This window comes from Pleurodeles waltl, chromosome 5 (assembly GCF_031143425.1).
Source record: "Pleurodeles waltl isolate 20211129_DDA chromosome 5, aPleWal1.hap1.20221129, whole genome shotgun sequence".
Classification (NCBI taxonomy): domain Eukaryota; kingdom Metazoa; phylum Chordata; class Amphibia; order Caudata; family Salamandridae; genus Pleurodeles; species Pleurodeles waltl.
The window spans coordinates 266,351,550-266,366,796 of NC_090444.1; the positions used below are offsets into that span (position 1 = coordinate 266,351,550).

The following is a 15,247-nucleotide window of genomic DNA, read 5'->3' on the forward strand; positions in this document are numbered from 1 at the left end:
GTGTATTGTGATATGAATTTGGTTTTTTTGTCTGTAGAGTATTTGCGGGTCAAGCAATTTTGTAATTAGATGCTTTGGTCAGTGGCTAAATAGTGAAGAGAGTTCTTGGCCAAAAAATGGTCAAACCTATGGAGACCTGTAACCATCCTGACTGATGTATTTTGGACCTACTGAAAGAGCTTTCGGTAGGTATAGAGGCTGCTAAAATAGTACATCATTCGCCTACTACTTGAATCTTTACCACGAAAGTTCAGGTTGCCCTGATTTTAAAACATAAATGCAAAGAAATTCATTATTAAAGCATTTGCAAGACCTTTCAGTATGGCCACAGAACTATTGGCTTTACCAACATTTGTTTGCTTTATCGTTCTGAATTGGCTATTAGAAACAATGCGTCAGCCTTGCTGGTTTGGTAATAAAAAATATAGTAAGGTTTGGCACAAGCTTTCTGGGATGCCTTTCTTTGTGGGCTCAAGGATTGACCGCTGTCTTTGAATTTTTTTTTATTTTATTAATGTAATTGTATAAACTTAGAGTGGTGTTTTGAAATTCTTTATTGTAGTTAGGAATGGCAATGTGCGTTTCAAGATGGCCTCTGATAACACTAACATGGGATGCAGATCACTGCACGTAGCTGCAATGGTCAAGTAGCAGTCTTTTCAGCCTAAAGCACTATGTATTAGGAGACTGAATGGAGGATTCGTACATTGAAGATAAACAATTTGCATATTGTATTCTATAACACTTGCTAACCCAAAGAATGACCATCAAGAGATTTGTATAATTTGCTTACCAGTACGTTAGACCAAAGAGAACTATCTGTAAAATTACTCATTATGCTGAAGTTGTTGAACTACACCGTAATCACTCTACTGAGTCGCCTCAAGGTGCATTTCAAGAAGACACCAGAGCAGGTGGTTGATGACAGATGCTGACAAATAATGGCAGATTCCATCCACCACTGAAAAAAGCAGCTTTTGATTCTGGAGGTTTTGCATCGTGAATCTTTCCTGGATTCACACGCTGTGCATTCCACGATCTAGTGACTTGTCTCTTTATAGTTCTTTCTGTACCCCTCCCCACCCCAGGTTGTTGTAGAATCATTTGTGCTATGTCCCTCCTCTAGGAACGCAGGACTTAGATCCATAAACCCTTCTGCGTGGTCGCCATTGGGGGTCTGGAGGCACAGTTGAGAGCTCAGAAGCAATTGAAACATCAAAGATAGAGAGATTCACCAAGAGAACAGAGGAGAGAACAAAAACGACAGAAAAGTTAAAACAGAACCTGTGATTCATGTCAAGGGAAGCAAAACCACTAAATAAAACAGCTTAACAGCTTGCCAAAGGTGTTTTTTTTTTTTTTTCTTCACCATGATGTTCTTGGCCACTTTGGTAGGAGAATGCACTACACAAGTAAATTTAGAAAGATGTAGTCTGCCCTTGCAAAATGTACCATCTTTTAGTGGTACCGCAGATATCTACATCTGCCCAACTCCTGATATGCGACTGGGCTTCGATGAACATAAAGAATGTCTTTATAAATCTTTAGTTTATTGACAAACTTAATTCCAGTGAGCCAGCTATATATTATACCACGCAAATGTTTGTGTTCACTTCACAGCGGTACTACTGCTCAGAGATATTTCATGCAATATTTAATGGATATCTCTGCACTTTTCACGGCTAAAAGGCTTCTTTGACAATTGCCTCAAACATGCACCGGCGTTTACGCAATGTCCAGGTAGTACTAGGTTGTTGAAGCCTTTTTTTTTTAGTGTCTGAGGAAGGTTGCACTATTTTTGGTCTATCTTTAGTGATGGCAGGTTTTCTGATTGATATTTTTACATTGGCACCCGGAGTTAAGCACCCTTCTCATTTGGATGACAGTTTATCAAGGTTTATGGGCTTGCTGTCAAGATATTGGGCTAATGGGGGTGGGGGAGGCCTTCCTTGTAAAGCTGGGTGACAGGGAGATTTAAGGACGTCCAAGATGTATCATCCAAGATCTCTGATTACTGTCAATCTCCTTTGTTAAACTTGGGGGTGAAGCAGCACTTACTGTTGTGAATCCTCTGCACACTTAGCGCTGCCCTTGCTCTTTGGCTTGGCACAACTTTTTACACCAGTCTTCTTGGGTTTATTCCTAGGTATTAGCGCTCACTGTTATGTAGCGGTCTCTAACGTAGTGTATATATATCCATTAGTTTAAGAGCGCAGAGGTGCCTTAGAACGGGCATCAACTACTTCAGAGCTATTTGTCCTTCATTGCTGGCCGAATTTTATTTTGACGAGAACAATGTTTGCCAGAAACTAGACCCCTTTCTGCATCCTCTAATTGCACTCTTCTATGATAAGTATCTGTTCGTCTCTGAGTAGCCATGAAAAGGTCAATTTTCAAGTATGGAGAGCAAAATTGGTGTTTGTTTTTTGTTGAGATTTCTAGGTTGTTGCTATTGTTAACATGACTCTTTAGGCAGTATCTGTAAGCATGAAGGGCCGGGCCTAGTTGTTAGCTGATTATTTTAGTGTTCTTTTTAACTGGTAGTTTCCTGTAAATGTTTGCTTGTCAAACATGTCTTGTGTTGTAATTAAGTTCCTCCTTCAATGAACCGTTTTACAAATGTGTATTTTACGGTTCTGGGGTTATTTACGCTACCAAGTTTGTGACGTATGTAAAATAAAGGTACCCTCATCGTATTACTTGCTATATGGGGGGAAAAGGGTAGCAGATATTTTCTCATGTTGATTCCTTCCTGTTCCCGTTTCACTTTGTTTGAGTTATTCTACAACCCTTTTAATAATTTGCTTCACTGCTTCTCCTGGCCTATCCCTAAAGTTAAAAACGAAATGGGAAATGCTGCAGGCAATGGTGACCCTTCCCTCTGTTAAAATGTAATTATAGATTGAGATGAAGGGGACACTGAAAGTTACACTACGGCTGTGTGATATGGCAGCTACCAAGCGAAGGAGATCAAGCCAAAGAGCCTTACAGACCTCACTTTCACCACAGCGTACCATCATTACATCCTGCAAGGAATTCCTTGCTTTTTTTAACCCAAAGATTTTACAAGCTTAGAATATACGCCTCCTAAAATGAGCCATGTCGACTTTGCAGAAGGATAGTTAGCTCTTGTTACTACATCGTATTTTAACTTATTTGCCTAAGTAATTAGACATTGACTCCTGTTCATATTTAGTGCTCTGCTGAAGCAATAAACTTTATCAATAAATGCCATGAACACGAGAGTTTTCCGTCTTCCAAGGTATAGATAATTAACTCTGCTTTTATAAAACAAAAATTTAGTTGATGTTTTCTTTGTATTTGCATTTTTAGAAGGAACATTATTGAAACAGTTTATAACCGGCTGAACCCACATAGAGAGAACGATGGGGTAAGTAATTATATTTTAATCTGGTATACTTTAAATAATTCAAGCACTAAGGATATGGCATTTTATAAAATATCTACTTGTACATGGTACAGGATGCTTCAGAGCACTACTTGTCCTGATAAAAATCTACTTGTCCCTTTTGGTGACATGTAGTGAGATGAAAACGTATGATAGTGTTCTTATTGTATCCGCTGTATAAAAGACTCTCAAACTGTCAGTTGTCCTAATTTATCAGGATTTTGATTTTAGCAAGGCTTTTAGCTACATGAAGGTGTTGGAAGTAGGTGAGAATCTGTATTTCCAAAACTGGAGTGTACTTTAGCCTGTGTAAACCCTCACCAACTTACATATTTGAGGGTATTCACCACTCCTCTAATCTCATTCCTCACTGGAAAAGGTTGGAAATTTACTTCAGACAAGGAAAGGCATAAAAGATTTTTCTAGGCAGGAAAAAGTGTGGGGGAAAAATCTGCTATCGCTTAGCAGGTTTTCACATAAACAAGTATTCACATGAAAATGAAATCCACATGTATGCAGGGACTATGGTTTTCAGGTCTTAGTCTGCAAACTTGTGAGTTACAGAAATTCGTAAATCTGTACCCATGCAAGAAAATATACCTGCGAGTAGTTTACTTATGTGACTTCCTTTAATAGCTGAGCCCCTAATTCATTTCCATTGTGCCTAAAATGTTGCCAATGGCCGTTTTAGACTCGTTCTGTAATTTTGTTTTTTTTATAGTGAGATGCATCAACACATTTGACTTAAAACAGGAGTCCACGAAATGCCCTCTAAAACTGCACAATAGTTTAGCAAAACTTTTTTTTAAGTAAACTTTTTTTTACATTTTATTTTGAAAGCAAACACTATTCTTGCTTTCAGTTTTATTTATGTATATGCACATAATCAGGAAACATTGTAGGGCATTGCAGGTAACCTCAAATTCCTATATTGTGTACACGTTTATACCAGAGCCACTTTCAGCATTGCAAGCTGAGCTCACTGCCTTTCCATAGTATGCTCTTCCTAATTGTAAAGACGTTTCCGGTAGTGAATCCTATTTAGGTATGAACAACTTATGCATATGGATACAAATTTAGCCTCAGTTGTATACAACCCTCTTTAACATAGCCATACCGTGCTTCTGTAAGTTGGCAGTAAAAGGGTTTGTGCTGCATGGGATTGAGTCTATTGTCCAGTGGACTAAAAAAATGAAATCTTGTTGCCATAACACCAAATAGTATGTCCATGGTGTTGGATGATAAGAATTCCACTCCCTGGAAGGCATGCTTTTTGTTTCTTTCTTCAGTTCTTTTTGTATTGAATGTGGCAGTTTTTCAGTAGCTGTTTCTTTAAACCGCCTGCTACAGAGACTCCTGTGATGTCAACATCCATAACCTCAGATTACCTAATCAAATTTATCAGTTTAACAATTGTTTCTTTTGAAGCTTGGACTATCCTTGCTAGAGCCCTAACAATCCCTTCTGACAATTTCTAGCAAGTCTTATCTTTGCACTGTTTTACAGGTTTTTGCCCACTTTGACATTTATCTTACTTAATCAATTTGGAACTGTTGACCCTTTCCCACAGGCACGAGTTTCCTCTCCACTTGGCTCCTGTGCATGCTTCAAGTCGGTCCTATGTCACCGGACTGGATTAGGTTGAGTGTTTGAGTTCTCGGTACTCAAGGTCTTGTTCTTATATATTCAATTTCCTTTAATGGAGCACTTTAAAGGATCTTCTTTGTCAGCGTGTTGGCATTTTCATCTTCCGTGCACAAGAGACACAAGACTTCCTCACCAGAAGTCTGAAAATTTTACTCTACGTAGACAGGCCACTTTGGTTGATGTGGGGGGGGGGGGGGAGGGCTGCAGAAGGCGGCTTGTGTTTTTTTTCCCCCTGAAAATGGCATCAACAAAGAGTTTGCAGTGCTAAAATCACCATCATCCCAGCTTTCAGGAACAGGCAGACTTGAATCAGAAAACACAATTTTTCAACACAATTTTGGCATTTTACTGGGACATACCCCATTTTTACTATTTTTGTGTGCTTTCAGCCTCCTTCCAGTTAGTGTCCGAAATGGGTGTGATACCAATGCTGGATCCCTGAAAGCTAAACATTTTTTAAAAGTAGACCACATTCTGAATTAAGCAAGGGGTAATTTGTTTAGATCCTACAAGGTTTTGCTGCAGAAAATAACTGCTGAAATAAAAAATATTGAAATTAAGGTGAGAGAAAAAAAAAAAAAGCAATTTTTCTCCACGTTTTACTCTGAAACTTTTTCCTGCGATTTCAGATTTTTGAAAACAATATACTGTACGTCTGCTGGACTCCTCTGGTTGCGGGGATATTTAGGGCTTGTAGGTTCATCAAGAACCCTAGGTACCCAGAGCCAATAACTGCTCTTGCACCTTGCAATGGGTTTTCATTCTGTACCAGGTATACAGCCATTCATTTGCTGGAATATAAAGAGTGAAAAAATAGGTATCAAGAAAACCTTTGTATTTCCATAATGGGCACAAGATAAGGTGTTGAGAAGTAGTGGTTATTTACACATCTCTGAATTCCGGGGTGTCCATACTAGCATGTGATTTACAGGGCATTTCTCAAATAGATGTGTTTTCTACACACTGTCTTACATTTGCAAGGAAAAAATGTAGAGAAAGACAAGGGGTAATAACACTTGTTTTGCTTTTCTGTGTTCCCCCAAGTCTCCCGATAAAAATGGTACCTCACTTGTGTGGGTGGTCCAGGTGTCTGCAACAAAAAAGGCCAAAAACCTGTCGAGATTGAGGGGATAGCACAGCGAGACGATAAGCGCATATGCTGGGTAGTAGCAGAGGAGAATGGTTAAGAAAATGTTGGGGGGTCCACGCAAGCCACACCTCCTGGGACTCCTTGGGGTGTCTAGTTTAAAAACTAAATCTGGGTTTGGTAGGTTTCCCTAGATAAAGGCTGCACCAAGGACGCCGCCAACCGCGGGCCCAGCACATTACAACACTCGCATCATCAGACAGTGCCATTCAATGGCCCATCACTTTCATATGCCCTCATGCCTGATATTGCAATCACACCAGCTCATGGGAGTGTGTGGACTGGCCTTTGTGCCAGTCAAGCCCCACCCCACGGACACAGCCCGCCAAGCCCCACCCCACGGACACAGCCCGCCAAGCCCCACCCCACGGACACAGCCCGCCAAGCCCCACCCCACGGACGCAGCCAGCCTATCGCCACCCGACGGACACAGCCAGCCAAGGGCCACTCCACACACCGCCAGCCCATGCACACCGCCGTCACTTTTTTTTTTTTTTTTTTTTTTTTTTTAAACAAACCACTAATTATAAATAGGTACAAAACTACAAACACAAAAGCTCTAACTGAATACATGACAGTAATGCCAACCGTGAAACTGACCATATGAAAATATAAAACAGCAGTTTACGCTCACGGTATTTCCTAATAATTCTTCTGTGTGGTAGCTCCTGAAACAGCCACCCACACAGCCCAGGCTTTGAAGGACAATCAGGGCAGTACATCCTAGTCTTCTTCCTGATACCTCTTCGAGCACAGACTCTACATCTCCTAGCAGGAAAGTCTTTTTTGGCCATGGGAGGAATGTGCTCAGCAAAGTGATGATCTTTCAATCTAGCCACATCCTCCACCACCGCTTCGCTAGGAACTCTTGCCTGTTCCAGCACAACCAGACTCGCTATGATAGACTCCTGAAATTTTGCAAATATCATCCTTAACTCTGGAGAACTATTCTTGAACACAACACAAGCATTAAAAGTTGCCAAGTTGAACAGGTGAATTGCTAATTTCTTATACCAAACATAAGCCTTACGAGCAGCAGTGTAAGGTTCCAACCTCTGATCTACTTTATCACCCATGTGCTTATTGTAGTCTAAAATGCACACAGGTGCACACACACACATACATATAACCAGATATATACACACAGATATATATATATATATACACACACACTTACACACGATCCCTAGCGCTAAGTAGATGCTGCCCAGGCCTAAAAGAAAATAGGCTGATCTACCCCCAAGAGGGGCAGAACTGCCCAATAGTGCTTTTTGCCCCCTGGGGGAGACCCTTGCCCAACGGCTCCCCCACCCCCCCAACACAAAAAAACACACACAAAAACAATCCCTGGTTTGTAGTGGCTTCTTCCCTTGTGGGCAGATCGGCCTAAAAATAAAAGGCCAATCTGCCTCCAAGGGGGGCAGAAATGGGAATAAATACATTGCCCCCACACTATAAACACACACACATCCCTGGTGTCTAGTGGGATGCGATCGGGCAGCAGGAATGCTGAAAGAGACATCGAGGGAAAGGAAAACCCTTTCCTTTCCCCCCCAATACCTTTTTTTTTTTTTTTTAGGAATCCTCTGACACCCCCCACCCACCCCCTGCCCCATCGTCCAACCTCCCCCTCCCACCCCACCCCCGAAGGAAAAACTCACGTCCTTCGTCTGGTAGCAAATGGCTTCCAGCACATCTGTTACCCTCCGATGACGTCATTGGGCGGGGGGTCGAGTGGAAGGGGAAGCAAATTCCCCTTCCACCCCTGACCTGGGGGGGTAGGAGAGTGGCCCTTCCTAGGTGGGGGGGGGGGGGGGTGGTAGATAGTGCTAGCGCTTCCTCCGAGGGCCGGTCCCAGATCGTAATGGTTACGTGCATGGTGCCGCAGCCACGGATGTAACCATTACATCCTTGGCAGGGAGGGGGTTAAAAAGCGCATCAAACTATGCAACCCTTCTGAATCACCAACAGAGCCTGCTCCTGCAAAACTCTTCAAAAACATTCTGCTGAATACATGCATTGGATCACTGACGAGGAGAGTCTTAAACAATTCATTAGACCAGTGATCCTTCCCACCACTGGTGAAAACAACCTACTCCAAATTGTCATTAAAAAGAATCTTGATCCATACATCCCTGCCTACTACAGGCGCCAATATCTAATTGCCCATTCCCGGGTAAGGTAATTGAAACAGCAATTCCTCTATTTTTGTTGAAGATAACTTTTGGATCAACAATATGGATTCCAGTCATATAGGGGTACATAGTCAGCATTAACCATCTGTGCTGACTTAAAAATAACCCTGGTTATAGTCCTGTTGCACTGCTACTACTGGACTTACCAAAAGGTTTTGATCCTGTAAACCTTCAAACACAACAGCACAGACTTGGGACATGCAGGAAAGTGATAAATTGGAAACATGCTAAGCAGTGTGGACATTCAACTAAAGCACGGCTTGCTGCATCTTGGAAGACCGACGCACTTTTGATCTGGACTGGCACCAAAATATTTCTACATGCTAATTTCCCTGCCAAAGGAACTAAGCAACTATGGAGTAGCACACTAAGCAGTGCAGGCTGTATAATAAATGCATATCAGCAGTCCATTGTACTGTCCCAGACAGTCTGTCACAACAGGACTCCTGTTATCCTACATTAATACCATACATAACCAAATATCATTCCATCTCTGCCAACCACAAAATTCAACAATTAGTCAATACCTGGAGAGATCTGCCACATTGCAACCATGGGTGGACTTTAATATAGCCATTTCCAAGGTCCTAACTGTTAAGATATTGTCGTCAGTCTCAAGACCACGCATAATCACAATTGCATACTGGATGTCCTTAAAGATCACTCAGGCAGCTCTGTATATGTCTCTTGTGCCTCAACCCTACACCCCTTTAATCTCCGACTGTCACACTTCAGGCCCATAAAGTCTTGGTGTAAGGTATTGTATTGTATTGTATTGTGGGTTATTTGTAAAGCACATTCCGGCCCTAGCATCGAAGCGCTGAAACTAACGTAACATCAGAAGGAACTCCTAATAAAAATAAAGAGAGAAGCCAAAAGCCAGAATATCAGTAAAGTAAAGGGACAGCAAAAAGAGAAAAGGGGCCACAAGAAAGAAAGGTGCCTAGCCTAGTCTGAGAATAACCTAGTTTTAAGCCGCTTCCGAAAGTGGAAGTACGTCTCCTCCATCTTGATGAAAAGTGGAAGAGAGTTCCAGAGTCTTGCCGCTGTAACTGAGAAGGCTTTATTCCCCTCATCTAGCCGTACGGCAACGGGGGATACATATCCTTTCCAGTGTAGACGATCTGAGCTGACGTCCTGGCTGGTTAGGTCGAACTTAAATAATTACAGCTTTCCTGATGTAAAGCCTTATAAGTAAGGCAGAGTGCTTTAAATGTAACCTGTTTTTCCACCGGTAGCCAGTGCAGCTGTCTTAAACTACTGCTAGCCAATGAAGAACTCGGTAGGTCCAGAACTAAGCGAGCCGCCGCATTCTGAATCAATTGTAATTGATTAAGAGAGACCTTCTTGATGTTAAGCATCCGCGCATTACAATAGTAAAGTCTAGAAATCACTAATGCTAAGGTCACCGGAATGTTAACTTCTTTTTGAAGAAATGGAAACATTTTCTTTAACATTTTCAGGCACCTGTAGCAACTTTTAACCATGCTATTAATTTGATGTACAAAGCAGAGAGTCCTATTAAACAACACTCCAAGGTTTCTTACTGAGGAGCTTGGGGCAGGGCATTCATTGCAGGACTTAAGCCACCAATGAGTGCCCCATATATTGGTATCCAGGCTGAAGAGGAGAATTTCCGTCTTTTCTCTGTTCAATTTCAACCAATTGTTACTCATCCAGTTATTTCACTCGTGCATGTGAGAAATCTATCTGCCTCCTCCTCCCAGTTTACCGGTATAATCAACTGGGTGTCATCGGCATAAGATATCACTTGAAATCCAAATTGAACGGATCAGTCTGGCAGTCTGGCTAGAGAAGCCACATATAGATTAAACAAGGTGGGGCTGCGTGACGATCTATGGGGAACCCCACAAGGAAGTTGAAATGGAAGAGCCCTGAACTCTCTGCAGCTGACTGTGATTGATCTATCCAACAGGAAAGACTCTAATATATCAAGTGCCTTATCTCTGACACCTGCTTGATGAAGGCATTGTAAAAGTAGATGTGGAGATATAGTATCAAATGCCACGGAGAGATTCAGGAGTCCCAAAATGGCACCTTCCCCATATCAACTTTCCTCTGGATAATGTCCGCAGAAGAGACCAGGGCGGATTCTGTTATCTTTGCGGAACCCATGTTGTGAAGGGTCCAAGACCCCACTAGTATGACAAAAACTAGCCAGCTCAGTATTGAGATGGTTCTCCAGTAATTTAGCTGTGGCAGGGAGCAAAGAGATGGGGCGTAGATTTTTTAAATCATTGGGTTCCCCACCCGGTTTCTTAGTGAGAGGAATTACAATGGATTCCTTCCAGGCAGGAGGGAAACGTCCTTCCATCAGAATTTCTTGATAGTGGTTCAAGGGCTACACTGATAGTTGGTGTAAAATGGTATGAAATAATAACATAAACAGTCCTTGTGGTGCAGGATGTGCAGAGCTACCCTAACTGTCAGCTAACTACAACCATAGTTTGTGCATTAACTCTCACACCACTAGTCCAGTACACCACTTAGCGGCGCATTTCAAGATGGAATATGTATACTTCTCATGTACAAGACACCAAAGTGTTTCCACTTTATGCTCTTAACTAAGACTTCCAATTAATGAATGAATTGGAATGGAACTCAAATACACAAAGAGATTCTGATGATCAACTGGCTAAGGAAAGAAATATTGTCACAATTACAGATGAGGACAGCAATTTGCACAAGGAATCCGCATGTTGCGCTTGTGTAAAAACTTTGAATTTTTCTTTAGGTCTTTTCCATTTAATGTTTTCTTCAAAAGACCAGCATTGGTAATTTTGCAACAGGATAATGATTGAGGATATTAGGATTGAAATAAAGTGCAAAGAAACATAGTAGTAATGAACAAACAATGTATTGAAAGCAATTCACCAACTATGTGATGCACGGAATTAAGAAAAAAGAATGGAAAATCCTGTGAAAAACTGAAGATTACATACAGAAACTAATAAAACGAAAAGTGGTGGTGTGCATTGTTTGATAGGCCTTCAGTCTGCAGTGGTTGTGTGTTTTTTACCTCATTGGTGAAAGCCCGAAGGTCAAGTGTAGGAGACTAGGGATTTGTTAAGGTCAACAAACATTGAAACAACAATGTGGAATGATCATGGGCGTCAACAGTTCCAAAGTTATTATCAAATAGGGATTTCAGTGACTCACCCATATGTTAAATTGGCCCCCAAGCCCACCTTCGACAGATCTGCATTAAATTGAAAATGCACGAAGTTAAACATACTGTCTGCTACATTTTCTCCTATCTGCTAAACAACACTAAAATTATTTAACCCCTTCGCTGCCAGGCCTTTTCCCCCTCAGGTGCCAGGCCTTTTCTTGGCTATTTGGGGCAGGGCGTGCTTAGGCCTTCATATCTTTTTGTCTACATTAGCTATCCACGCCACATTTGCGTCCTTTTTTTTTTTTTTTCCAACATCCTAGGGATTCTAGAGGTACCTAGACTTTGTGGGTTCCCCTGAAGGAGACCAAGAAATTTGCCAAAATACAATGAAAATGTTGTTTAAAAAAAAAAAGAAATGGGAACAAAGGGCTGCAGAAGAAGGCTTGTGGTTTTTTCTCTGAAAATGTCATCAACAAAGGGTTTGCGGTGCTAAAATCACCAGCTTTCAGGAACAGGCAGACTTGAATCAGAAAACCCAATTTTTCAAAACAATTTTGGCATTTTACTTGGACATATCCCGTTTTTATCTGAATATACATATATTTTTTTTTTTGTGTGCTTTCAGCCTCCTTCCAGTCAGTGAAAGAAATGAGTGTGAAACCAATGCTGGATCCCAGAAACCTAAACATTTCTGAAATGTAGACAAAATTCTGAATTCAGCAATGGGTAATTTGTGTACATCCTACAAGGGTTTCCTACAGAAAATAACTGAAATAAAGAAATATTGAAATTGGGGTGAAAAAAACAGCCATTTTTCTCTGTTTTACTCTAACTTTTTCCTGCGATGTCAGATTTTTTTAAGCAATATACCGTTATGTCTGCTGGACTCGTCTGGTTGCAAGGATATATAGGGCTTGTAGGTTCATCAAGGACTCTAGGTACCCAGAGCCAATAAATTAGCTGCACCTTGCAGTGGTTTTTCATTCTATACAGGGTATACAGCAATTCATTTGCTGAAATATAAAGTGTGAAAAATGGGTATCAAGAAAGCCTTTGTATTTCCAAAGTGGGCACAAGATAAGGTGTTGAGGAGCAGTGGTTATTTGCACATCTCTGAATTCCGGGGTGCCCATACTAGCATGTGAATTACAGGGCATTTCTCAAATAGACGTGTTTTTTTACACACTGTCTTGTATTTGGAAGGAAAAAATGTAGAGAAAGACAAGGAGCAATAACACTTGTTTTGCTATTCTATATTTCCCAAAGTCTCCCGATTAAAAATGGTACCTCACTTGTGTGGGCAGGCCTAGCGCCTGCGACAGGAAATGCTCTAAAACACAACATGGACACATCACATTTTCCCAAAGAAAACAGGTGTTTTTTTGCAAAGTACCTACCTGTGGATTTTGGCCTCTAGCTCAGTCGGCACCTAGGGAAACTTACCAGACCTGTGCACTTTAGAAAACTAGAGACCTAGGGGAATCCAAGATGAGGTGTCTTGTGGGGCTCTCACCAGGTTCTGTTACCCAGAATCCTTTGCAAACCTCAAAATGTGGCTAAATAACACTTTTTCCTCACATTTCGGTGACGGAAAGTTCTGGTATCTGAGAAGAGCCACAAGTTTCCTTCCACCCAAAGTCTCCCGATAAAAATGGTACCTCACTTGTATGGGTAGGCCTTGTGCTCACAACAGGAAATGCCCCAAAACACTATCTGGACACATCAAAATTATCAAATACAAAACTACCTGTTTTTGCGGGTGGCACCTGCTTTTTTGGTCCTGGGCTCAGCAGCCATCTAGGGAAACCTAACAAACACGGACATTTCTGAAAACTAGACACCCGAGGGAGGCCAGGGAGGTGTGACTTGCGTGGATCCCCCAATGTTTTCTTACCCAGAACCCTCAGCAAACCTCAAATTTAGCTAAAATAAATCACATTTTTCCCACATTTCTGTGTGGGATCACCGCACCAGGACAAATTTCCTACCACCCAACGTTCCCCTCAGTCTCCTGTTAAAAATGATACCTCACTTGTGTAGGTGGGCCAAGTGCTTTTAACAGGGAAGAGCCACAAACATGTCGAAATTGAGGGGGAACCAAAGTGGGTCCAAAAGGGCAGTTTGGGGAAAAAAAACTTTTTTATGCTGACAAGTGCAGCAGAATTGTTATCGGTATAGATGAGACAAAGCTGGGTGGTAGGATTTCGTGGTTTCCTGCAGATTCCGGAAGGTTCCATCACAAAAAAGGGGGAAAACAATGGGTGATTTCCAGCAAAGTTGGAGGTTTGCGGGGCATTGTGGGTAAGAAAATGGTGTGGGCTGCATGTGAAGCACACCACCTTGGACTCACCCAGATGTTTAGTTTTCAGATGTGTCTAGGTCTTGTGGTTTTTTTCTACATGGCGCGTCCTAACGTCCAAAAAGTGCAGCCCTCACCATTCCAAGTGGGACGATTTTGAGAGTTAGCCAAGCTGTCATGGGCCAAATGTAAAACCAAAACCCCAAATCAATGTCCGCTTGCTTGCCGTGGGATAAGATGTTTTTAGTATGCGGGGGCAGCTGAAGGACTGTTACCTCCATTCAGTTGGGCTGGGGGCATAACCATGCCCATACTGGTTGGTAGCCACCACCACACTATTTTTTTTTTTTTTTTAATTCTCTATCATTTGTGGACTTTCTGCGAATCCCCCCCCCCCCCCCCCCCCCTCCCCCGGGTGTGGATCGGGTGTAATTTCCCCTATCAGAACACCTTTGGCCCCATTTATTTGGGGTGGTGGTATGGCCATACCCCCACCCTCTTATTTTGAAAAAAAATTCGTCTTTGGTGGGTTTTCTGCCCCCCTTGGGACAGATGGGCCTTCCAAAAGTAGGTCGATCTGCTCCCAATGGGGGGGAGGATATGGGCAACAGAAATGTGCCCCCATGGGAAGCAACCCTTGCCCAAGGGGCTACCCCCCCCCCCCCCCCCCCCCCCCACCCCCAGACAAAACACACACCTACCCGTGGTGCCTAAGTGGTTTCTGTCCCCCAAGGGGAGCGACCCTTGCGTGAAATTGACAGAAAAAAAAAAATCCCTGGTGTCTAGTGGTTTCTGCCCTTCTTGGGGGCATATTGGCCTATTCAAAATAGTGCGATCTGCCCCCAAGGGGGGCACAAATGGCCTAAAGATAATTTTGCCCCCAGGGGAGCAACCCCTGCCTCTCCCCCAGCCCCTCCCCCCCCCATCCCCCCAGGAGCGACCCTTGCCTAATGGGTCTCTCCCCACATACACACTAAAAAATTAATTCCCTGGTGTCTATGGGTTATTATAATCGGCCGATCTGCCCCGGGGGAAGGGGGGGGGGACCAGGAATAGCCTAAAAATAAATTGCCCCCTGGAGAGTGGCCTTCCTCCTATGTCATAAACACACAAAAAACAAGTCCCTGGTGTCTAGTGGGCATTTCTGCTGCCCAATCGCGATCTGGCAGCAGAAATGCTCGGAGAGACATGAAAGGAGAGGAAAGGCCTTCCCCTTCCATCCCTGCCCGGGGGGTGGGGGGGGTGCTTGGCCATCTGGGGACCCGTATTAACCGTTGCCGAAGGCGAGACCAGCTCGTCCTGGGTACCCTAGGGGTTAAAAAAAAAAAAATACAACTGGCACATTTTTGTAATATAAACATTTGAAAGCCTACTGTACGAATTTACACTAAACCAAGCACACATCTCTGAGTAA

At 42.6% G+C, this 15,247-nt stretch overlaps 1 protein-coding gene across 2 annotated transcripts in view; it reads left to right on the forward strand.

Moving 5' to 3' along the window:
* PPM1B (protein phosphatase, Mg2+/Mn2+ dependent 1B) overlaps nucleotides 1-15,247 on the forward strand; it is a 143,118-nt gene that overhangs the window by 71,270 nt on the left and 56,601 nt on the right. For both annotated transcript variants that reach the window (XM_069234001.1, XM_069234000.1), the window contains exon 5: nucleotides 3,334-3,391. In XM_069234001.1, coding sequence (XP_069090102.1) covers nucleotides 3,334-3,391 — 58 coding nt within the window. The remainder of the gene's footprint in view (nucleotides 1-3,333; nucleotides 3,392-15,247) is intronic.